The 27,676-nt window shown below is 31.9% G+C and overlaps 1 protein-coding gene across 1 annotated transcript; it reads right to left on the minus strand.

Moving 5' to 3' along the window:
• Positions 1–12,773: 12,773 nt before the first annotated feature.
• LOC139490108 (glucose dehydrogenase [FAD, quinone]-like) lies at positions 12,774–27,477 on the minus strand. Its single transcript, XM_071276960.1, has 11 exons — positions 27,234–27,477; positions 26,691–26,896; positions 25,749–25,938; positions 24,500–24,628; positions 22,038–22,159; positions 20,422–20,589; positions 18,892–19,039; positions 17,045–17,187; positions 16,076–16,250; positions 13,532–13,757; positions 12,774–13,048 (listed from the first exon to the last, which is right to left on the minus strand). Exons 1-11 carry the CDS (start codon positions 27,367–27,369, stop codon positions 12,913–12,915), a joined length of 1,779 nt encoding a protein of 592 aa, XP_071133061.1. The 5' UTR covers positions 27,370–27,477; the 3' UTR covers positions 12,774–12,912.
• Between the last annotated feature and the right edge of the window lie 199 nt (positions 27,478–27,676).

Here is a 27,676-nt window from a genome sequence, read left to right on the forward strand (position 1 = left end):
TGAAACTACTGAGCCAAATTTAACCAAACTTGGTCACAATCATCACTAGGGAATCTCACAAAGAGCAAATGCACGTCGAGTTTAATGGGGACTATTGAACATGCACAGCGTCACTCAAATTAAATTCTCTGTTGATCAATATCAGAAACGCATGATTACTTCGAAAAGGCAATACTAGCAAAGAGACAAAATATTACACCTGTAATAAACAGTACCGTAATGTCTATAAAAATCAGTGTAATTTTTTACCAATTTTTAAACAGGGGTAGGGTCCAGAAATTAATTCCTGTGTATTATACAGTTTTCAATGAGATATTTTGCATAGTAGAATGAAGTCAAGCAATGTTCAAGTAACTAATGCGGCAAAAAATATTAAATTTCAGAATTTTTTTATTACCGTATAATGGTTGTTATATAATTTATATGTTTTTATTCTATAAAGCATCATGAATGAAGTTTCATGCAAGCACAAATTTGTCCTTAAATGTATATGATGAAGGGCCGGAAATATTTTTTTATGTTGATCAAAATTAGGGGAAATTTTCTGCGAAATCGTAAGGTATCGTGAAAACCCCGAAAATTCACCAAGAAAAGCCATGGGACCATATATATTTGAGTGTGGTAAAATCACAAATAGATATCGAGCTTCAATTAGACAACAACAGTTTTTCCATAATTAGTTTATTAAAAACGCCTTTTAAGGAGATAATTGCTAAAAATAGCATTGCCGGCAATGGGGCCACCATTTAGTACTTTATATTCTTCACTGCATAATATATCCCTCAAAACAACAACTGATATTACTTCCTTAGCGGATTTTCTGTTTATAATTGATACATGTACCCTTGTAAATGATTACAAAAATGTATATTGAGCCAGAATATTTATTTTTCTTGTGTGATAAGACTATTATAAGATTGATAATTTTAATCTAAATGGGGGCCAGAATATTTATTTCTAAAATCTTCCAGACCCCACCTTAGAACCAAATGAATGTCCACTTACATTTTATGTGATTTTGTTAAAAATATATGATAAACTGATTAATACATAACTATTAACATTAAGTGGTAACATTTGGTCAAATTATACATCAGTATGTTAAAACAGTTAATTTTTATGTCTCCAGCATCGAATGTTAAATTATTACAGATCAATACATAGGAGTGGTAACATTAGTCCAGAACATATGTTCAGTATATTTATAATTTTATATGTGATATAAATAAATAAAGACAATTGATTTATTTTCTCTAGTTTTCTATATGCTACAACGAAAAAACACAAATTCTGTAATGCAACAAAACATACACAAGTATGTTAATGTTTTTATATACATGTTACAGGTGTAAGTAAAAAGACCAATTTTATATAAAATAAGGAGCATTATGTGTGCTCAACCCACCCTAAACATGTTATTTGAATTACAAACAAGTTTTGAAATTGTACGAATCACATTGATTTTTAATGTAATGCTCCGACTTACAATACTGCACTATATCAATCATAAATTCCTAAAAATGCCCCAAAAAGTGAAAAATATACAGTAAAGTTCATGTGGAATTTTCATTTTCCACTCATTCCTTCATTCCAATTTTGACTGTGTCGCCACCAGCATTCCACAGTCCATCAGTACAACATTTAATTATTTTAAAAGTAGGAGTGCTCTCAGAGTCACAGTGGAGTGGTAATGGAGACATAATAGTTGACATTTTCTCCACTCCACCAGGATGAGTGGATAAATGAAAATCTGCCTGAGCTGTACTGAAGAATAGGAAATGACAAACATGTTGGTAATTTTACATGTAGAAATGTGAGTGTTGTTGATTATTTTATTTCTACCCCGTATTTTAAAAAATGTATAGATGATTTTACGGTTCTTGAATTTAGTAAATTTTATTCTGATGTTCACACCCCCCTTAGTATTGTGTTAAAAAAGAAAACAAATCTTGATAATCATGTTAATCAAAATGTCCCTATACATACCGGACAAGCTGAAAGACTAAACAAATTGGACTAGAGGCTCTCAAGAGCCTGTGTCGCTCACCTTGGTCTATGTGCATATTAACAACGGACACAGATAAATTCATGACAAGATGGTGTTTTTGTGATGGTAATGTGTTTGTAGATCTTTCTTCACTGAACATTCTTGTTGCTACAATTATCTCTATCTATAATGAACTTGGCCCAGTAATTACAGTGGAAAATATTTCCCAAAAATTTACAAAAATTAACAAAAATTTATGAGAATTGTTAACAATTGACTATAAAGGGCAATAACTCCTTAAGGGGTCAATTGAAAATTTTGGTCATGTTGACTTATTTGTAGATCTTATTTTGCTGAAAATTATTGCTGTTTACAGTTTATCTCTATCTATATTAATATTCAAGATAATAACCAAAATCTGCAAAATTTCCTTAAACTTACTAATTCGGGGCAGCAACCCAACAACTGGTTGTCTTATTTATCTGAAAATTTCAGGGCAGATAGATCTTGACCTGATAAACAATTTAATCCCCATGTAAAATTTGCTCTAAATGCTTTGGTTTCAGATATATAAGCCAACTTGAAAATCTACATTTCACCCCTATGTTCCATTTTTAGCCATGGCGGCCATCTTGGTTGGTTGGCCAGGTCACGCCACACATTTTCAAAACTAGATACCCCAATACTGATTGTGGCCAAGTTTGGTTAAATTTGGCCCAGTAGTTTCAGGGGAGAAGATTTTTGTAAAAGATTACAAAAATTTACGAAAAATTGGTCAAAATTGACTATAAAGGGCAATAGCTCCTTAAGGGGTCAACTGATAATTTTGGTCATATTGACTTATTTGTAGATCTTACTTTGCTGAACATTATTGCTGTTTACAGTTTATCTCTTTCTATAATAATATTCAAGATAATAACCAAAATCTGAAAAATTTCCTTCAAATTACTTATGTCGGGGCAGCAACCCAACAACCGGTTGTCCGATTCATTTGAAAATTTCAGGGCAGATAGATTTTCACTTGATGAACAATTTTACCACATGTCAGATTTGCTCTAAATGCTTTGGTTTCAGAGATATAAGCCAAAATCTACATTTCACCCCTATGTTCTATTTTTAGCCATGGCGGCCATCTTGGTTGGTTGGCCGGGTCACGTCACACATTTTTTAACCTAGATACCCCAAAGATGATTGTGGCCAAGTTTGGATTAATTTGGCCCAGTAGTTTTAGAGGAGAAGATTTTTGTAATAGATTACTAAGATTTAGGACCCTTTGGGCCAGGTGAGCTAAAAATGAGAAAATACATGAATTTAGAGACAATTTTAACAGAAAAAAATTAAATGATCTCCATAATAAACTTCGGACTTTAACTCCCGACGCTGTCACACAAGACCAGATAAATTCAATGGTAAATGAATTTGGTAATGTATTTTTCGAACCTGCCAAAGAAACCTTTGGATCTTTTATATGCAGAAACAAAACTAAAGAGGCACCACGCCTTAAATTTAGCAAACCGTGGTTTGATCTCGACTGTAAATTTGCCAGACAAAACTACAGAAAAATGAAGCGCCGCAGAAAGCAACGAAATTCTGATAGTTCAAAACGTGAACTGAAGGACGCAGAAAAGAAATACAAAAAAACAAATGCACATTTCTATTCGAAAATATAGACGAAATATGAAAACTAAATTAAAAAAACCTGAGAACCTAAAATGATAATGAATATTGGAAAATATTAAATCAGGGTCGGAAAAGGGCACAACCAAATATTCCAATAGATACACTTGTAGATTTTTTAAAGAATTTAAATTCTGATCCAAATTATGACAAATCTGAATTAAGCATGAAAATAAATAATTTACAGGTGAATGACGAAATAAACAATTTGAACACAAGCTTGAACGAAAAAATTAGTCAATCAGAAATCATTTATTGTATTAAAAAGTTAAGTAACGATAAAGCGTGTGGCCATGATTTAATCAGAAACGAATTTATTAAATCTACTACGGATATGTTTGTGCCACTGTATGCTGATTTTTTCAACTTAATATTCGACTCTGGTTTAATTCCAGACTCACTGGAAATATTCTTCCTTTTTACAAAAACAAAGGATCACCGATGGATCCGAAAAACTATAGACCTATCACTATACTTAGCTGCTTTGGCAAGTTATTCACATCTGTACTAAATAATAAGCTAAATTCATTTTTTCACGAATTCTTAGTTTTACAGGAAAACGAAACTGGGTTTAGAAAAAAAAATTCAACTATTGATAATATTTTTGATTTATATGGTCTGTTTGAACTATTAAAACTGAAAAAGAAGAAACTTTTCTGCACGTTTATAGATTTTGCAAAAGCTTTCGACAGCGTGTGGCGTGATGGCCTTTGGTTTAAACTTTTCTGCATAATATCAACGGGAAAATGTATGAAGTAATTCAAAATATGTATGATAGTATAAAATCAAGAATCGTCCAAAATGGATCTGCATCTGAATTTTTACCTTGTCTAAATGGTGTAAGACCAGGAAAAAACCTGTCCCCCTTTTTATTTGCCTTATATGTAAACGATCTAGAGAAATTTCTTGTAGATAAAAATGCCACTGGCCTAAAATCTATTACTACAGATTTTGAAAATGAATTAAAAGTTTTTGTTAAATTATTTATTATTCTATACGCTGACGACACTGTTCTGGTGGCAGAAACAGCAGATGAGTTACACTCTGAACTAAATTATTTTAAGGAATATTGTAACACATAGGAACTAAAAGTAAACATTAATAAAACAAAAGTAGTTGTATTTGCAAAAGGGAGGCCACCGGGTAACTTAAAATTTGAATTTGAAAACAAAGAGTTAGAAATGGTCAATGATTTTACTTATATCGGTGCTATACTGCAAAGAACAGGGTCTTTCAATAAAAATAAAAATAATCTTGTTGAAAAAGCCTCTAAAGCAATGTATGATATTTTGAGAAAAGGAAGAACCAATAACTTATCAGTAAGTTGTCACCTAGACTTATTTGATAAAATTGTTACACCCATGTTAATCTATGGATCAGAAGTATTGGGCTTTGAAAATATTGATGTTTTAGAAAAAAGTACATATGAAAATCTGTAAATGCTAATGATGGTGGTGGTGGTGGTGGTGGTGGGGGGTCAAGTTGACCTGTTACCCCATGTCTCATTAAAAATTTGTTCAGAAGTTCTATTGAAGCACAGTGTATACTTTAGGGATCCAGTCAAGGTTGGGCAATAAAACCGCCCCGGTGTTTACCAGTGGTATTTACCGGTAAATACCGCCCCGGTCAATATTCCTCAAGTGGTCAATACTGGTCGATTGAAAATTTAAGTGGTCAATTGCTGGTAGATTGAAATTTTTAGTGGTCAATTGCTGATCAAATTAAATTTTAAGTAATAGTGTTAACTATATGCAGGTTTAGAAGACTTAGTGAATATTACAGAAGAAAGTAGGTTTTCATCAAATACTTTGGAGTATTGAAGCCATACATAGTGGAAGCAAGGAAAGAAAATATACTCTTTTACCTACATATTTTCATAACAATGTACCAACTGAACAGACCGGAAACTGTTTAATATTGTCTTTTACTACCTACATGTTAGGTTTTGTCTGTCCCTTTCTAACATAGTTAATCCCTATTTAATTGCTACATAAACACAATATACCACACTGTTTTGACAGATATTAATTTATGACCACACACTCACTTGTCTTCTAACAAAGGGGGACAACAGAAGAGCACCAATAGTTGCAAGATTCCTATATCACCGTGATCTGGAATATGTTTTAGCAAATGCTACCAGACTAAAAGGTAGACCATATGGAATACGGGAACAATTTCCTCATGAAATTGAACAAAAGCGGAAGGAACTGTATCCGGTGTTAAAACAGGCCAAACAGCAAAATAGACAAGCCTCTCTTGTGCGTGATAGGCTATACATAGACAATCAGCTCTACATTCCTGACACGGTATTAGAGGACACTAGAACGGAGCATACTGGCTCTTCATCAGTAAACCATGACACGAGCCCAAAAGGGTCTTATTCTAGTGATACCCCTCCTAGCAAAAGACAGCGACAGGGACCGTCTCCTCGCCCACCGCACACAGATGATTCACCAAATTCTGGCAGATAGGGGAATGGTGCAAGAGGACAACCTCAAAAGAAATTGAAAAATTATGAAACTGTGAATAAGAAATATACAATTAACAATGATACTAGTTTAAATATTTGTTTCTTAAATGTTTGTGGACTTAAGAAAAGGCTATTGTCTCCTGATTTCATTGACATATTGCTTGAACATGATATATCTGTATTTTTGTTGAAACGATGTTAACTGATTTAAATAATTTAAACTTACCAGACGATTATATTTATGTCACAAAAAATAGAAAAAAATTTGAAAAAGCATCAGGTGGAATAGTTGAATTGAATATCCTAACAAACACTGAAAATTGTTATGTTGCCCTAGTTGGCGATTTTAACTCAAAAACTGGGTCTTTACCCGATTATATTATACCCGATGAGTCAGTTGTTAGTATGTTTGATTTAGATTGTGATGCTGATATATTAGATTATTTGTATGATTATGAGAATCTGACTCGAAACAAAATCACCTTACAAAGAGTGTCTCAGTGTACATGTAGACCTAATAAGTATGGTCATAGACTGTTAGAGTTGTGCAGAAAAAATAATTTATATATTGCGAATTCAAGAGTTGGGTCAGATAAAGATATTGGGGAGAAAACATGTAACGATTCAAGTGTTGTTGATTATTTAATTATTTCATCAATGCTCTTCCATTTGATTTTTACAGAGGATGACCTTGAGGTCACTCCGATGTATTGTTATCGCTTAAATTTCCGTCATTCATAAATTATAGTCAAATTAGTTTTGGGTTTTCAACACCAGTGAAAAAAGTGCATTTTCATACCTGCGATTTCTGTTCTCCGGTTGTACGATGTTTCAACAAAATATGGAATCATTTCAGTTGTTGATTTAGTGGTGAAAATTTGACTGAATTATATCTTAATAAATACGATTTTATATGTTTAATTGGTGTTTCAGAAAGAGTCAGGTGCTCTTGTTCATTCACAAAATTATCGTTCATTCATAAATTTATCGTAAAATAAAAATCACTACACAGGTTATACGTGTAGTGTAAATGACCACCTGTAATCTAAAAATAGCGGTCTCACTAATAACGACAAGAAGAATTTTAGCGACAAGAAGCGCCAAGAACGGACAAGAAGAATAAATTAAGCGACAAGAAGACTATTTAGCGACATGAAAACTTCTCGTATCGCATGAGGATGACACATATCAAATGAACAATTATGTGTGGGACTTAGTTTTAAGAAATGATGTCAAAGTAACACTATGAAAATATTTTTAGTAAGCTGAAATATATATTTATTTTTTACATGTTTATGTCTTGTAAGTTATTTTATTTCTGTCCCATTTTTCAACATTAGCGTCTCGAAAGGTGAAATGTTTTAACTGAATGGTTAATTTAAATTAATCATGAAAATTGTTAAAATTAAATAAATAAAAGTAATTATTGCCCAGTTACAAACACTACCAGGGGATAATACATAATTACCCCCAACTTTAGCCTGGTAAACTTGTTGTCTCCTTGTGAAATATAAAATATATTAAAAATGATTTCCTGCTTAAGTCTTTTATTGATATAAAGTCAAAACCTTCTTGCTTTTCACTAGACAACCATGTCCTGTCAGGTTTAATTCTTATATATGTAGATGAAAAATAAAAGTCCCCAAAACATTAACATGGCAGCAATTGCTTTTACAGCCTTTAAGGCTTTGATTTTTTTTACAGAAGAGTGTCCACCATGCACTTGCACTGCACTATAATAATAGTAGAATAGAATTATCATATGCAAATAGATGAAAATTATATATACATGAAATCGTAATATTAATAATATATATAACAACAAACCAGTGTATTCTCTACGACTATTATTATATAAGTATAATAGTCCAAGGTATACTGATTTCGTGCACTACAATATAATAGTTATTACGGTGAGGTTGAATTTCCTGTCATTAATTCATCATCCAAGCACGAACTTCTATCAGAAAAAAATATCTCTGTAAATTAACCCAAGTTTCAGGTATAGAGATGTGATCTGTTTCTGTGACATGCGCTTTTGACCATCCACAAGAACCTGCAGTCATCCGATGTTCAGTACTTCAGTACTTTGATTTATTTTGAAATTGCTGACTTTATACCGTTATATTCTGATTGTCATTCTTTTATAAATTTTAGACTTCAGGCCACATTTAGTAAATCAGATTCAATTGTTATCAACAATAGAAATGATAAAACTTTTGTCAGGTGGAAAAGTGAACAGAAATCTGAATACGTTGATCGAATTCACAATGATCCCGAAGGTATTTTGCCCACTGTTATGAATAAACTGGACGAATTGTCCGTAAATAATGTTGCAACTCAAAATGATATAAACAGTATAGTTTTAGATATCAGCAAAAATTTTACAGATGCGGCGGCAGAAACGTTTGGGAAAATAAATAAACATAAACATTTTTACAAACATGAAAATTCAAAACCTTGGTTTAATAGAAAATGCTCGATGAGTAGAAAAAAATTTCATAAAGCTCGAAAGAGATATAGTTTTTTGAAAAATGCTGAAAACAGAAGTAAAATGAGACAAGCTAGTAAAGAACATTAAATAACATTAAATAAAGCTTTTGCAAACTATCAACAGAGGGCTGCTGATGAGTTGCGTAACATTTCTAAAAAGGATACAAAAGCTCTATGGAAAATCCTTAATAATCTAAATGATAGTAAAAAAAAAGATAACAATGACGATATATCTCTAAAAGCATTGTATGATCATTTTAAAATACTAAATGAAACTGTTGAGACAGAAAATGATTTCGAACAAGATTTGGAATTTGATACTCTATCAGACGATGTTGAGTATTTTTAAACAGCCCAGTAACAGAAGATGAAATTAAAAAAGTTGTTTCAAATTTAAAAAATGGCAAAGCTTCAGGTAGTGATGAAATTTTAAATGAGTATATAAAGAATACAATTGACGATTTAATGCCAATTTACGTTAAGCTATTCAATTAGATCTTAGATACTGGAATTGTCCCAGACAGTTGGTCTAATGGAATCATGATTACTATATTTAAAAATAAAGGATCAAGATCTGATCCCGAAATGTACAGAGGAATCACTTTGAATTCATGCTTTAGTAAAACTTTTTCTGCTATGTTGAATTACAGGTTAAATAATTATGCAGATCACGTAGACCTGATTTCAAAGTCCCAAGCAGGTTTTTGTAGAGGATTCTCTACTGTTGATAATATATTTGTATTGTATTCTTTAATTACTATATATTTTTCATTTGGTAAGAAGCTATTTTGCACTTTTGTAGACTTTAAAAGCGCTTTTGACACTGTATGGAGGTCAGGATTGTGGCAAAAAATGCAAAAATCAAACATTAAAGGTAAACTATTTAATGTGATCTATAATATGTATCAAAATATAAAAACATGCGTCAAGAAAGGAAATGAATTTTCCGAATTTTTTATATCTCATACAGGAGTAAAACAAGGTGAAAATCTATCACCTTTTTTTATTTTCTTTGTTTCTAAATGATTTAGAAAGTTATTTTGTGGAAAATAATATAGAAAGTCTAGATAATATTTCAAAGCTGTGCTTGGAATCATTAGAAATGTATGTTAAATTGTTTATTATACTGTACGCAGATGATACTGCGCTATTGTCTGAAAGTGCAGAAGGATTACAAAAAACTCTCGTATGTTTTGAAGAATATTGTAAAAAATGGAAACTTAAGATTAACACAAGCAAAACCAAAGCAGTGATTTTTAGTAAAAGGAAAGTAAAAAGAAATCAGAATTTTATGATATATGGTGAAAAAATTGAAATAGTTGATTCCTACTGCTACCTTGGTGTACTTTTCAATTACAACGGTAGCTTTTGTACTGCACGAAAAAAACTTCTTGATCAGGCACAGAAGTCTTTGTATGCTCTATACCGAAAAATAAAAAATATATGTATTCCCGTCGATTTGCAGCTAAAACTTTTTGACTCTTTGGTTAGTCCTGTTTTATTATATGCTTCAGAGGTATGGGGATTTGAAAATAAAGAAAGCATTGAAAAAATACACCTTCAATTTTGCAAAAACATTTTGAAATTAAGAAGCAGTACACCAAATTATATGGTGTATGGGGAACTCGGAAGATTCCCTTTGGAAACCATTGTTAAACGTAGAATGGTGTTGTTTTTGAATAACTTATTATCGGAAAATAACAAGTTATCTTCCATTATGTATAAATTAATGCTCAAATTACATTTTCAAAACCCCACAAAATTTAAATGGATTACGTACGTTAAATCCATATTTGACGAAAATGGAATTAGTTTTATTTGGCAAAATCAACTTCCATTGGATAAACTGGGTTTAAAGAACATTATTTCACAAAAACTGAATGACCAATTCATCCAACATTGGTTTTCACAAATGAATAACTCTTCAAGAGGTGCATTTTATTCATTTTATAAAGAGGAATTTCGTTTGGAAACCTATTTGATAAAGTTGAAGCTGTGTGACAGGGTTTATATGGCAAAACTCAGATGTTCAAATTTAAAAATTCCTGTAGAAACCGGAAGATGGTCCGGAATTCCAAAAAATGCACGAATTTGTCATCTCTGTGGAAATGGAATAGGAGATGAATTTCATTATCTTTTTAAATGTCAAAAACAAGAAATAAAACTGCTTAGAAATAAATATATACCACAATATTATACTGCAAATCCAACGGAGTACAAATTGAAACAGCTTTTAACATTTTGTCATGTAGAACTTTACAAAAACTTAGCAATATTTTTAAAAATTCTTACACGATACTTGTGATTTATGTTAGTCTGTTTTGAGTCGAATGTTATGGTAGTTTGTAAATTGACATCTTGCTATATTTTACCATGTATGTAGTATTATTATGTTTAGTGTGAATGTATTGAGTATAAACATGTGTATACGTGTATATATGATGTCCTCTTGTACACCTATGTGTCTGAGGTTTCTTAATAAAGTATTGTCTATTGTCTATTGTCTAACTTGTTAATTGAATCATATTTAATTACAGGTAAATCTAGCAATTTTTAATTAATTAATGACATCTTTTTATCTGGCTAAATGAAAAACTGTAAATTGAAACTTCCTATGACAATTAACTTTAAAAAACCACCTTTGTTTTAATTGACCAGTATGACTACTGTTATGATGTGCATTGTATATGTACATATTTATTTCAATCAACCAGTATTGACCACTATATGCACTATTATAAATGCCTATAATCATTTGAATTTACCAGTATTGACCACTATTATTTATACCTATATGCACATTTTTATTTCAATTCACCAACACAATTAGTAACTTTGCAATGTATAACCCCCTACATGTCTGGAAAGAATGTGAATGGGTGTATTAAAGGTTCAAAATAGTAAAGGCCGTCCTTCTCTTTCAATCGACCAGTATTTCCCGGTATTTACCAGTATTTACCACCGTCCCGGTAAATACTAGTATTGACCGCCTTTTTGTCAACATTGGATCCAGATATCGATATGGGACCATTGCATACTGTAAATATAAATAGTTATTGGTGTATGATCTGAACAGGGGGTTCAAAGTATTTTTCTTTGTCCTCAAAAGGGGGATCACATATATTTTGCTCATCGTCTATCAGAAATGATTGGGCCCTGTTGATAATTAATGATAAATCCGTAAATGAATGCATGAAATACCCAGCAGTCAGTGCAGCTACAATTTGCAGAATTGACTTGTTTCGTCACTTTTAACAAACACACCCATACACCATGGTCAGGATTCTGTGCTTTATTCGAAGTTGGGATTGAGGGTAAAACTTTACATCTTACAATACAATGACTGCAGTCACATGAAACATGATTTTACGCCACCGAATGTCCGTCTTCATAATACTTTTTTGACCACATTTGGCTTTTGCATTTCATTGTCAGAACTAAATAACTGTATATATCTTTGTCAGAAAAACTAGGAATTTTAGTCACATCACGTCGTTCATTGTTGTTGCGTTTCACTTGCTGGAAGTGGTAGTGTATTTGGCAGACCCAGCAATGTACCTCTGTTTGTAAGGACATTTGCGGAGTTAATGTATGCAGCACATTAAAGAGAGGTCGTTGTTTATTTAATCACTTACAGTAATATCAAGAGGACGATGTCCTCTTTTGGTCATCCATCAATGCATCCAATACTTTTGTTGGATATTTTACTATGGGAAAACAGAATTATACGTATCTTCAAATGAATTATGCTTATGTTGAATTGAACAATAGGTAATTGAATTCAACCTAGGTGTAATTGAGATAGACCTAGGTACAATCTTATTAAACATATGTGCAATTGATTTAGACCTAGGTACAATTGTATTGCACTTTGTTTTAAATCAATTAGACCTAGGTGCAATTGAATTAGACCTTGATACAATTGAATTTCACCTTGATACAATTGAATTGCACCTAGGTACAATTGAATTGCATCTAGGTACAATTGTATTGCACCTAGGTATAATTGAATTAGACCTAGGTGTTATTGAATTAGATCTAGGTGCAAATTAATTGTACTTAGGTTCAATTCAATTAGACCTAGGTCTAATTAATTAAATTTATGTTGATTTGGCGTTCCATAATTAAGTCATGTTTGCAGGCTTTTTCTTGGTGCTTCAACAAACAGTGTTTATTTTTTACATTGGACAACATATTCCAATTGTGTTAGTTCTGTGCCAATGAAATAATTTTGTAATTAATTTTTATCCGAGGTACAAATTTAAAACAATCAACATGTTATTTAACATTTCCGTGCTCGTTTAATAAGATCTGCTGCCTTTTCAGCAATCATCACAGTTGGAGCATGTGTGTTGCCAGATGGAAGATTTCTCATCACTGATGCATCAACCACTCTCAAATTTCTTATTCCTTTTACTCTGTCAAATAAAATACATAATGGATCTCATTAAAAATAAAAAAACTTGGTAAAATGCTTTGTTTTTTTCTTGGCTTTCTCATGTTTCTATTCAACTCTACAACAGAGCGGGTTGAACTATGCAGCAGGAACTGTTTACCTTTCCGCGGCACATGTGTTGATGAGATTCATGTGCTCTATTTAAGGTCTTATGTTTTACTGTTTGTCATTTTGTCTTCTTCTTTTGGCAACATGTTTTCTATCTTTTGATTAACGATTTTTAAAATGTTTTTTTTTTAATTGGTATCTTTTGTACAGCAGTTACGTTTCAAAATTAAACTACCACCTAAAAATTATTAATACACTTCATAGAATTTGAAAACGAAGCTACTCATATAAAGCTAAAAAGTACAAGTGAATTGCACTTACAAATATGTCGAACATTAAGTTATTAACAAAAGTAAGTTGTTATTTACAGACATTCTTATTGTCACAAATTGCTTACCGTAAATAAGGGTCAACCACAGTGGTTGGGTCCGACTTTGCACCCATTCTACAAGTACTGGTTTGATGCCAACCGCTGTCTGCAAAATGTCTGATAATACAGTCCCAATGAGCATCTGTGTTAAATGGTAGCTTATCACAATGGTTTGTGGTATCCATCCGAATAAACCTTGCATCAAGACTTTTCCATGCTTTGGTTCTTTCAAAACTTTGCACGAGACGGATTCCTATAAAAAATGATTGACGTTCAATGTAAATGTAATGGAACAGAAAGAAGCATTTGGGTTCATATTTTATTTTGATATATAGCATCTGATTGTATGTTTTTTCCGGATTAGCGCACAAGAAAATTTTAAACAGTCAAAATGAATTGATCAACGCTGATTTAACTTAAATAAAACCTTATGTATCACTACTTCCAATAGTTTAGCCCCCAAAAACATTGTAATTAAAAACATAATAATCCTCATGTTTCATACCATCTTACTAGACTAGAACTATCTAATTAAAGCAGGTTAAAAACATATTTTATATAAGTGGTATATTTTCGAAGTTATTCATGGCGGGCATGGTGTATTTGAAATTAAACAAGGGTTACATTGTTTGCGCTTGCCAAGTATTACCTATTTATTATAAGATTAAACACATTTTTCTAGAGGTTATTGATGTGTAAACCGGGGCGATTAACTCACAAACTGAATAAAAGTCCGAAGTTCGGACTTTTATGTTAAGTTTGTGAGTAAGAGACCCGGTTTACACATCAATAACCTCTAGAAAAAATGTGTTTAATCCTTATAATTCTTTAGCCAAACATACGCCATTATCAATTTACATCATTTGTTTGACGGCTACTTTATTTACCATCAAAAGCACAATGGCATGTCGTAACTAAGGAGTACGCCGCCATCTTGACTTTCTAAAACCATAAATGTCCGATAAATGCAACAGAATCTAAAAAGAAATAGCACCTACCTCAAAAAATTCATTTTAATTAGATATTTTCCGAATTTGAAGCGTACACGTAACGAAATAATCTTTCCCTTGAAAATATTCATTCGTGTGACGTCGTCTTTTGCCATGACGTAAATTCGCCAAATCCTTCGTGACATTTCGCGGAATTTTATGAAAATTTTATTTTTATACATTTTCGAAGCTTTAGGGCATTTCTATTTTTCTTTCTTTTTGTTACATATGCATTAGAATAGAATAAACTGTTATGTTTTATAATCTCGATTTGCTGAAAATCCCAGTATCCTTGCAAGAATATGTATCGCGCATAAATAGATTACGAAAGTAGTTTCGGAAACATGGTTTATCGAAGTGTAAACCAAGAGAAAAATTCTAATTGACCAATTCAATTCAAGTATTTATAGATATGCAAATGATATAAGAATTATTAAATAATGCATAACTTCGATTCTGATAGGTCAATTATCGAACTTATGGCACTTTACAAAGGAAACCATTCTTTATTTTGATGAAGCGAACACGTGTTAAAAAACCAATCGTTTAACGACTGACTATTTAATCTTATATTTTAATATTTTATAGAGAATAATACATGACAAAATCCGTATCATATGTCGTATCATCCCGAGACATCAATATCAGCCCAAGGGCCTTTAGGCCCTTGGGCTGATATTGGTCGAGGGTGATACGGCATGTGATACGGATTTTGCCATGTATTATACACTTTATCATATATTTCAACAGAAGAGTATTATATTATATGAACTGTTTTCTGATCCATAGCACTGGGTTACCTTCAGTTCTACTTTTGTCTTGTTACAAAGGACTTAAAAGAACTGCTCAATTACTTATCCGAAGCACCTGGGTTACCTTACAATTTGCGTGCTGTTGTTTTAAAAATATTTTGTTTATTATTGTATTAATTTGTGTGTTTTGTATTTTTCATAGTTGCATTTAGTTTGCCAAAAAATATGAAAACTTGACGTTCGTGACGTCACCTACAATATGAAAACTCGACGTTCGTGACGTCACATACCAAACAATGACGTCATTCAAAAAATCTACCTATTAAGCAAAAAAATAAAACCAAAACTGACTTTATGTAAAAAAAAAAAAAAAAAAAAAAAAAAAAAGTAGGGGTGTGATAACTGGTATGCGATAAAGGGTAGGGGTGTGATAAAGGGTATGCGATAAAGGGTGCGCATCAAAGTTGCGCGATATGGATTAAACAGCAGGCTATTTATCACATATGCAAAACTACTGTATTTATTACTAAACATATGATAAAATATTTTAACATGTTGTACAGAATCAAATAGAAAAAAATAATGATTTGTTTAAATCTTCCATCAATTCGAGCAAAATATTGATAACCCTATATTAGCCCGGGTTGCACGAGGAGCACTTATTAAAGGCGTATCAAAAGGGATATGCTGATATGGGTTGCTAATTGCCGGCTGTACTACATGTAGCATATGTTCTTAAGTATTTGATAAATGGACAGACACATATGAACTTGGATTTGCAAAATCTATTTTTTTAAAAATTAATGTTTGATAGATTAATCAACGTTTACCTGAAATTAACTTTTGTACATCATCAGGTTGAGAGAATGTATTTGGATTTATCATCGGCGACACCATTGGGTTCCTACTCCTTAGCTTTAGAAACCCTGTACTCTCTGGATGTAGAGAGAATAAAATTATTGAAAATCCATACTCAGGTTTTCTAGGTTCAAGCTCACGTCTTATCTAATATAAAGATATTTTTTGTATCAAATTATCAGTGTATATTGAACATGTTAAAACTAAATGCATAACAAATTTTGGCCTCAATTGAGTCAATTTAAAAATTTTAAACTTGGCATAAACCAATTATTTTCTAATGTTACAAATACTGGGATAATTAAGGCATGTGAGGTGTGATAAAATAAAATATCATCAATTCGACACGTAATCTTTTAGTTGCATTTTCCTCATGAACGCATATTTTTTTGTAGAATATAACCGAATATATGTATAGAGTAATAACAGAAATGATGACATACATGTAGATATCTACCATTTTCTACAATGTAGCTAATTGTCATATTTGGTAAACAATATAGTACTGCAGTTGAAATATTGCTGGACCAATATTCTATAATACTGAATGTAATTCTTTGCGCAATGTATTTAAGAATTTAAGAATTCTCTTTGTAGTATTATTCGGTTGAAAATACACTGACCGAAAAAAAAATGTGCGCACGTTGAACGCTTTTATAACCCTAAAAGCTACAAAAAGAATAGTTCAAATCTTATAGCTAAAACATACACAAATACGAGCTAAATCAGACTTTTTGTTTGTTTTGTTTAAATATTTTTACACATTATGATAACTTTGGCCCGGAGACAACATGCGGTCATGATTGTTGCATTTAGTTATGGAATAAAACATCACTTTTGAACAACACATGGCATTTGTCTGCCAATCATAGCGATGGAAGTTTTTTTAAACATCTTTGTAAAGTAATTACACAAACCTTACGTTATTCTTTTGTTTTTACCTCGTTAATTAAAGCACCTTGGTCTCCGCCAATGTCTGCTGGACTTCTAAGAAACTCAATCTGTATATCTGGGTAGGCTTTCGTTGGGCCTTTAATAGGAATCTTTGAAAACACATGTCCATCAATTGTTGAACTGTATCGTCCTCAATAAAAATTGAAATGTTTTTGTTATTGCAAAACTCGTCAAATAGATATGATTGCATTCGTTAAGAGTTTTTCTATATACAATATATAAACATTCTAACTCCAAACGACGAAGAACGCTGATGAGTTTGATCTATAAATAAAAGGAATATAAATGATGCTATGTTTAAAATGTAAAGCTCGAAGGTACCTCGGCGTATCTGTTCGGGTACTCCGTCTTCCTCCACAAAAAAAAATAGTCACCTAATATAGCCAATGTATTTGAAAGAAGCGTTAAAAAAAACAAAAACAAAAACAAAAACCAATCGAAGGTATCTACAATGAATTTTAATGAGACTTCCATGCCATCGCAATTTTATTTTCAAATTACATTATCACATGGTTAAGGGGCTGTTTATTCAACATATGACCAGGATGATGTCCAGTTGTTTTTTATCAGAAAAACGCAATTGTCCATGGATTGTCTACAGTGAGCTTAACGTGTTATGGAAAATATTCCATGCATATTCAGGAAAAGAAAATATCAAAGAGAAGTCAACTAGGTAGGTTCCACAAAATAAGCCAACTGCATTGAAGGACACAATTTAGACTGTCATTGAACAAAAAAAATATGTTGGATAGACATTTTCCCTAACAATAGGCCAACAATGGACCCTTCACAGAGTTATTGCATAGAGCTCGGGACTATCTCAACAAGAGGCGTCAGATTCAGCTAAATTGACGCACACTTTTCAATGTTGTTGGTTCTAACCTGTCAAGGGCACCTTCGTGTTTCTTTTGGGTTTATATGATCCATAAATATTTTTGATTTATATCTTTGCTAACGTGTATACATGTCAAATGTCATTTTTAACTTTCAAATGACATCTTTTGTCTCCATCTTTGTTCCAATATTTATTGATTAATTTCACTGTACAGTTTTTGTCTTTGTGTGTATGTCCATTGTTTTCTCAAATTTACTAGTAAATACCTATTATTTCGAGATTTGTACTGACGGTAAACAAAGCCTCCAATTAAAACAAGTATTTAAATCATAAAAGGTAGTATGGGAGTCTTCCGCCATCTTGGATTGTAAAATAGCAGAACACAATAGGTCTAGATTTGCGATCAAGTAAGGAAATTTTAATGCAGGAATAACTTCGCGTATTAAGTGGAGGTAACTCAGAAATTGTGTAGTTTATAAAGGAATCTACTGAACATTCTTTTTAATTTTTTAGCAGGAAAGACTTACGGTGACCCCATTTTTTTCTTTTGATATTCGGAAAGAATTTTATAAGAGCTATATATCTTCTCATATTTTATTTTAAAATTCTTTCATTTAGTTTACTTTCTATTCACCAAATGATGGTTTTTCTCTGTATAATACATACAAAATGTGTCATTTTTTCACAACCTGTAGCTTGAAAACAAGCACAGTGACCTATCCTTTTTATTATATTTTTGAACATATCACATTATACACTACATCTTGGCAAAATATGAAAAAAATCTATTATTTTTTGTTTACATTCCCATACCATCTAAGATGCAGCTTCAAATACTTTTGTGCGAATGGTGTATAGACTAACTCTGGCTAAACATTACATTACTTTGCAAATCTAATGACATGTATTATTAGAAACCTAAACCTTAATAATGCAAAAATATCTATTTATTATTCCAATTTAAATGTATTTGGAAGTTATGACGAATAGTTTACATACCTCTCCTATGGAGTATATATTCCAATTTATCTTCAATGTCGTCCTTGTTACTATTTGAAGTAAGTGTTGTGTTAATCGAGTATGTTAAAATCAAGGAATTTTGATCTTGGTAGTTCTTACCAACAGGCAAGTTTGCTCGCACTGGGATCTAAAGTGAGAGTTTGAACTTTGTCTTATTTTTTTTTTCTTCTTGTGTAGTGTCATTTCAATTCAAATAAATGTGTACAATAATATCATCGTGATCATTCAAAACAGGTCAAGTAATATGTCAAGAAAAATGTTACTGTACACACATGTATTAATAAGAACAAATGTAAAAGATACGCCGATGAGTTTTCATGAAATGGCTACAAATTAAGAACGCTAAATATCACGGCAGCAACGGACAAAATAAAACCACAGGGGCAACTGTACAAAATGACATGACGCAGGATCATTCTGTGTTGTTTGGCTGTAGTTATCTCTATTTTAACAGAAGCTGTATGTTATTATTTGCGTTTATTCCTCAAGATGAAAGAAAGCTCATCTACTGCAAGGTCAATTGTTCAGTTGACATGTATGTGCTTGAAATGCATCTCGCAGGTGGTATTTGATAACTGCATATGATGGTAATTATGCGAGATTCGTACGCCATAGTTTATATTATCACCAATCTTTCCTAAAACAAATTACAAATGAAGGATAGTCTGACCTTTTAGCGGTATAAAAAAAGTCTTTGAAAAATGAAATATTCCAAGACAAAATCGTAAAACTCTTCTAAAAAAATGGGGTGATCTGAGGTGCCTAAGGGTAGCTAATCAGTATCCACTACACAGCTACTTTTGCATAGGTACTATTTCTGTACTAAAAATCTGTAGTACTGGAAATCTACTTTTAATATTCAGTACTAATTTGTTACTTTAAAATTATTGTAATATTTAGGTACCTGCATTTTACAGTACATAATATGTTATAATGTTCACTGTAAAAAAATCAAAGACAGGACGCAATTTAATTCTCCTGTATCAGTGCGATAGTGTAATATATTACAATGCTCATGGAAAGCATTAGGAAAATTTCTTTCAAAGAGATGTGCCAAGGGAGTCAACTTTTTTCGAAAATTACACAAAACGTTTCTCTTTAAAATGTAAGAATGTAGTATAACACGTTAACATACAGCAATCAAACCCGGTGGATTTAAAGATAAACCTTCCAATACTGCCTAAATTGTCTTGTTCTGACATTATGCTGTCAACAAATATACCATATTTAACTATAAAGATGATTTTCAAAATATCTTTACATCGTATGATATTGAGATATTTCATTTAACGAAGCATTATACAATGTCACTTTTGAAGTCACTAACATTGATGTATTGCTATTTAAATACCGCCTTTTTTCTGAAAAATTAAATCACTGTTAAAATTGATTAAAAGACTTTACAAAATTAAATAATGTAATGGCTTCTAATAGTACACCTTTATTTGACAAAAAAAAAAATCATATTTTTGCATGTGTAGCACTACTTTTGAAGTATCAATAACTCACCTTTAGCTGTTGAAGATGATCTCGTGGTCCTATTCCGGACAAAAGTAGAATATGTGGTGAACCAAATGTACCAGCTGATAATATTACTTCCCGTCTAGCGTAGATCTTAGTTCTCCGTCCAAACTTTATAATCTCGACGCCTATCGCTGTTCTATTTCGAAATAATATCTACTACGGATTAAAAAATATATATCTTAGATTGACTCAACAGATTAACTAAATATTTCTTTACGTTTATTAACAAATTAACTAGTCCTCATACATAAATGACATCAGCTTACGTTTTGATTTCTCCTGTATGAAACAATCCATATGGAATGTACACGGAATATAGTAGGAAAATTGCTTTGAATTCCTACCAGAAAAGAGTGATATTCTAGTCAGACAGTAGTAGGAATCCACACGGAAAATAGCCTAAAAATTTAAATTAGCAGGAATTTCCTAGTAGGAATATTGTATATTCCTACCAGGAATATGCAAATTAGCAGGAATAATTTGGTAGGAAAATAAAATTCCTACTAGAAAACCTGGTAGGAATTTTTCAAAATTCCACCCAGAAAAAATATTTTCTGGTAGGAATCTAAAAAATATACAAAATGTAAGTGTATATTCACAAATACACAACTGGGTCAATGATAAGTTTGAATCTCAACAACAAAGAAAAAGGAAATTCATGGAATAATTCCTTTTAAAAAAAATGGACTTTTGACATTTTTAAGGAAACTGCAATACATGCAAGCTATAAACAGTATAATACATAAACATGTAGATCTATTTTAGTTTAATGAACAAATAATAAGTAAGATTATGCACTATTGATAAATTATAATTGATTACTAAATATTTTTGGCAGGTAGATAAAAAAATCCTCTTGAATATATAAGAATTACCTTTAGTCTTGATTAGCCATATTTTCTTACATTTCTATATTGTAGTTGTGTGACCCTAGCTTGCAGCATTGTATTCCAACACAACTTTTCATTCTTTCCCCTCCAACTTTTGAATTTGTGAACTAGAACTTGCTTGCATTTAACATTTCAAAATGTGTGTCATTAGCCAACAGGAATCCAGTTCAAAATAACTTTCCAGGTAGAAAGATTTTCTGGTAGGAATTAATAAAATTAATTCTGGTAGGAATCTTAAACATTTAGTAGGAAAATAAATAATCAAATCAGATTTTCAAAACAGAAAAAAAATCCATACAGACTTTTAAAATTCCACCTAGGTAGTAGGATTTTTGAAGTAGGAATATTAAAAAATCCAGTCAGAATTTTGTTCATTTTCCATGTCCGCCTACTTTCTATATGTAATCTTTGAATCTAGGTGGATTCCTACTTCATTCCTACTAGTGTCTAGGTGGAATCCTACTACTTATTTCGTACGGGCACTAAAAAAAAGTTACTACTGGACATTTTGTGATTATTTCTGTATATATTAAATTTTTCTTATATGACAATGAATATCATCGCAAAGAACAATAATGAAAAGTGTAAGATTTCATTTACAATAAAGCATGAATGACTGTTAACAATAGGAATTTTGCAAATTGAAGGAGAAATTGATTTTAAGAGTATTAAACCCAGATAATAACAATAATTATAAAATACAAATTTTACCTTTGATACATGACTATTTATGCTGACTTGTAAATTACTTCTACGTATGACTGGTCGCAGATAACATGATGCAGAACTACAACGCTCGCCATTATCGATGGTGTGTTGCACCGGGCAAAACCCTGAAACAACAAAATGTGTTTAAAAGAATGTAAAAATATAGTTGACACATTTTGTAAGCTCAAATGAGTTAAATGTTGATTGTCATCGGTATTCAGTCCAAGATATGTCTACTTTTTAAGACATTTAATTATAGTAGGCAGAGTATAATTACTCTTTACCAACATGTTTTGCGCATGAATATCGTGCATGATCATGTGGTCGTTGGTGTGTCTAACTGTATGTAAATATATTTTACCTGCCACCGAGACGTGTTTGTAGATATGTTATAATTCTTTAACATAAAGGATATGTAAATTACACTCTTTATCTAATATTCGTTATGGCTCACCTGGCCCAGCTATGTTACTCATGGCAAGTACAAATATGGCGACAAGTTGCAAGGGTAATGTCACAATCGAGGAAAAGATGATGGGACTGTGTTTACAACAAGTAAAATTGAGAATGGAAATGGGGAATGTGCCAAAGAGACAACAACCCGACCATAGAAAAAAAACAACAGTGTTTACATATCAGCGGTAACGAATCGTCTGACAGTTTTGGTCAAAATATATCTTGACATTCTGAACATGTTTGCCTCTGTGCAATTTTTATCTTATCTGTAACGTTTTTTTTTTTAAATAAAAGACAAATGCATGTACTATGTTGACCCCCGGATTTAAAATGACCGAATTGCATTTTTGAAGAGAACATATTTGGTTACAATAATATAAAATGGAAAGGGAAATCGTTCTTCCCTTCCTTTACCAAGAGTCATTTTGCCAAAATTAAAGATGTTTGGAATATCGAAACGGAATCTTTTTATAGTAATCAAATAATATTTGATAAATTAATATATAAAGGTAATTGGATATGCGAATACAATCTAATAAAGAAATCAATCCCCACTGATAGGATTAACGAACTTAGAAATGCAAGTAATCCAACAAATTTGAATAACATAAAAATCCAGAATAACAAAATATATGATAAGGAAAGAAAATGTTTTCCCCTAGAAAAAAACCCCAATTAAAATCATTACAAAAATAATCAATAAATGTAACAGTCCAAAATGTGAAATTAAATGGAATAGAACATTTAATACGGAACTAGACCGGCAATCAGTTTGGAAAAAGCCGGGAACAAAATTTAGATAACAAAATATTTCATAGTTGGTTGTTTTTGCTTTCACGAGACAAGATATGAACTTAAAACAGTACACAAGGTTTGAAATAACATTGATATATATGTTTATATTTGTATTTAAAAGTATAAATTTATATTAAAATGCAAGGCTTCAAGGCGTGTAAAATATTAATTGAAAACAGATGCAGGTTTTTATATAGAATGTTATATGCAGGGAGTAATTTTTTCACCCATTTGTATTTTCCCTGAAAAATGGGATATGTAAAATAAAAGCAGGGACCCCTCTGTCAGCTGCCCTGGACTGCTTAGGGTTTATGTATATCAGGTGATTTGACATAAAAGATATAATTATGCAAAACAAAAACAAAAAAAATCTACAAATCAGTCAACATGGCCGAAGTAGTGAGTTATTGACCTTAAAAAACGATGTTTACTACTTTTTGCGTTCTTGACCTGTATCTTGAGAATTATAACAAGAGAGACAATTAAAATCGCAAAAGTGGTCAGCAAGAAAAGCTCTTTATGACAAAAATGGTCAGTTGACTTCTGAAAGGAGTTATTGTCCTTAAAATACAATTTTCACCATTGTGTTTAGTTTTTGACTATTATCTTAAAAACTATTAAAAAAACAGAAAGAAACTTTGAATTACAAAAATGATCAGTATAAAAAGACCTACAAAAAAGTCTACACGGCCGAAATCGTTAGTCAACTCTTCAAAGAAGTTACTGCCCTTAAATGACAGCCTTTGTTCTACACTTAATTCTTTTGCTGGTGGAAACTATAATAGAGAGAAGCTGTAATTATACGAAAAATTATCAACAAAATCAGATCTCAATAAGTCAAAATTATAGAAGTTGTCAAACGACTCACTATAGGAGTTATTTTTCTATAATGATGAAATTTTTACCAATTTCAGTGAGTTTACCTTATATATCTTTAAAACTATGATAGATTGAAACTCTGTCCAGCAAAAATTACCAGCAACACAAAAACTTGGACCACACAGTTTCCATTCAACCTAAATAATCTTGTGGCATTGTATCAATACGCAAAAAACTAGCTGAGTAGTACAGGCTCCTTGGAGTCTTTAGTTTGTCTCATCATGTATAACCATACTATCTTACTTTCTTCATTCACTAGCACAATTTTAAAGGTTTTGTCTCCTCGCCCGGATGAAACACTAGCTATAGTGAAAGACGCGTTATACGGTACTGACCTATTTGATTATATCCATTACAGTCGGTAGTTTGAAAACCAATTTCGCCAGCTGCTTGTTGATGGAAAAATTCTAGAATTGAGGCACGTCTATGCGTGATTGTGATTGGTCCATTTCTTCCATGAAACTCTGATACATCAATTAAAAGACTTATATTCAAGTTATACAAATAGTTAGTTTATATCACTAATGATGTTGAGGTGTACTTGAGTGTACCTTAAAAAATAATTGCTTTGGAAGCTTATATGTTAGACATAATCGATGTATTGTACACAAACGTTTAATATGTGGATTAGTTTTACAATTGTCTGTTCTGAAGGATAACACACTGATACGCTTTACAAAAATGTATGTCTGATGTCTTTTGGTTCTCCTTTTTGAATTTACCTTGGAGTTCGGTGTTATTTTGTTAGTTTTGTCGTTGGGTTGCTGTTTCATTTACGTTTACCTCATGTCTCCTTTTGTTCATATGTACCATAAACCTTGCATTTTTCAATGCAAAATGTTGATTTTATAAAGATTTCTATTAAATACCTATCGAGTTTGTGCCGTCCGTGCTTTAGTTCTATATTTTGTTTAGTTATTTCTTTGATTACACTTGTTTTGCCATATTAATGGATTATGATTTTGATCACTCCTATCGGTATGCTACACTTGTCTTATAATAATCTATATCCTTTAAAGTTTAATCTTACAGCGGATTCCATTGGGTGTGTAGCCAAAGGTAATATCTTTGGTTAGCTTAACTTGCTTGTTAGCTGAACCGTGAAGTCATTGTTAGGTTAGGTAAACTACCCTACTTTAAGAATAGACTAGTCCGACAGAAAACCAATCGATCTGTCTGTTGGACTATGTTACTTCGAAAGGAGGGTGAATACCTGACCTAATGATGACTTCACGGTCCAGCTAACAAGCAAGCTAACCAAATATATTACCTTTCGTTACACACTCAATGGAATCTGCTGTAAATATTTTTATTAATTACATTAAGAACATTTATTTGTACTTTTTGTGGAATGAAAATTGAAAATCGTTCTACAATGGACTCTATGCAGATTAATCACCACTATTCAGTCAAGTTGAAGATAATATCATCCAGAAAGTGTGGTACTCACATAAACCTCGTATACAAATGTGTCATTTAATGGCAATGTCGTTAAAACTTTGTCAATGCGGATTCAGTAATGACAATAACAATGGTATTGTAAAAATGACGCTACTGTATCATTTCCTACTTTCTTTTACATACTTGAGTTTTCGAGTTGTGGAATTTTCATGTTCTCCATCTTTTTAAAGAAAGGAAGAACGTGCTTGTAACTCCATCCTGTACATCCCTGATTTTCCCATTCATCAAAATCATGCCGACTTCCTCTGATAAACTGCATCCCATTCAGACTACTTGATCCTCCAAGCAGTTTACCTCTCGGGAAAGATGAAACCTGATTTAATTATATTTGTTAAGTAGAAGAGTAATTGCTCGTTAACTAAACGTTTAAGGCTAGTTTAACAAGACTCCAGACATACGCCAAACATGTGCACACGAGTTTTAATTTAATGTTGTTGTAATTGATTGTTAACCTTATTCCCACCTGAAATCTGCCAATAATAGATAAATGCAATGTAATAATTCAGTGGTTCTGAAAGCCCATTCATGGCATTCAGAAAAACTGAATGCTACAAAGTGTCCAGTAAGAAGTTGCATTATTCGATAAGACTAATTATTTACCACCCCATCTAAATAAAGGGAAACAAAATAACAAACAAAAAACACGATAATAAAGGACAATGTATTTCTTATGCCATATTCAACCCTGTAAAGAAATATTGAGTATTGATGTTTTATTGCAGTTCATTGATTCAAGATTTTAAGAATGTTGAAAAACACTTGACTTTAGGGCCAGTTTGTTCTTGGTTTTTAATGCTCTTCAACTTCGTTACTGATTCAGCCTTTCAACTTTTTTTCATTCCAGTGCCACTGATGAGTCTTATTACGACAAAAGATTAAACCAGTACCCCCATATACTTTCTTGAGTGTCGTTTGCCTACATTACTAATCCGATAAAGCCACTCTCGGTCATGTAAAAGTATTGGTGTAGTAATCTACGTAAATGAAGAAGAATGAAATATATAAAACAAAGTAATGAATTTAATTGGACCAAAATAACACCAATTATCAGATGGTACTATGTACCTTGTCTATTCGCGCAAAATGCGAGTATCTTTGCGGTACAGTTTTGATTTGCCAGTCAGCGTCTGTTCCAAACAATCTGCCATAATGCCCTGGAACGATTGTGAATTCCGTATCTAGTTCGGATGCACCGGCTTCAAGAAGGAGAACAGAGACTGGTTCTTCTGACAGCCGTGACGCCACTACCGCGCCTGCCGATCCAGCTCCCACTTAAGAAAAAGAATCTAATGTTATTCTAATACATAATTTCATAGCTTACTACATACATGTAGGCATACCATATACGTGTGTGTGTGTGATATTTTCATCAATCACTGTCGGCCATACAGCTGCAAGAAAGAACAACTAAATCAAATGCAGGCATGCATTTATCTTTAACTTTTTTACAATAATTATTGTTTGTTTTTCTAGATATTTGTAGCCTGTTCATTTCTTAAAATTATTTGCGCAGCAACCCTCATGCCAAAATAGTAAAATAAACAAACACTGAGATAATTTCAACAGTTTGACGTTAAGCAAATAATATAATCTATACTAATTTATTACCGATAATATAATCATAATACCGCTTCAGAGGTCTATCAAATATTCCAGGAGGATCATATGGTCTCGGTGGTAATACATCAGTCAAAAAGTTTGTTAAAGCAGCAACGTTCATCAATAAAGCTGCACCAAGGAACATATCTAACCTTCGAAAACAAGTAATTTTCTATCTATGATTTTTTCTCGCATTATGGAACTTTTTGAAACCAACCACCCACATGTCAACGAAAAACAGCTGGGTTTTTTTTAATTTGAAATCCACATGGTTTACTTTCCTTCAACTTTTATTGTTGTATGTATCATTAACCCGTTTGTTACAAATCAAACTATATGTTTATCTGCGAAAACGTTAGCCTTTATGTATCATACTTATTTAAAAAAAACTGTACTAGTATTACTTCTGTTCAATATGTGTATTTTTTTTTTATTTTGAAAGAATATACCAT

This window comes from Mytilus edulis, chromosome 1, assembly GCF_963676685.1.
Source record: "Mytilus edulis chromosome 1, xbMytEdul2.2, whole genome shotgun sequence".
Classification (NCBI taxonomy): Eukaryota; Metazoa; Mollusca; class Bivalvia; order Mytilida; family Mytilidae; genus Mytilus; species Mytilus edulis.

Coding starts and splice junctions, on each gene's coding strand:
- LOC139490108 (XM_071276960.1), bottom strand. CDS start 27,369: ATGTTCCTTGGTGCAGCTTTATTGATGAACGTTGCTGCTTTAACAAAC. Junction 19,040..20,421: donor ATCATCTTCAACAGCTAAAG/GTGAGTTATTGA, acceptor CTCTCACTTTAG/ATCCCAGTGCGAGCAAACTT. Junction 13,049..13,531: donor GTGGTTGACCCTTATTTACG/GTAAGCAATTTG, acceptor TTTATTTGACAG/AGTAAAAGGAATAAGAAATT.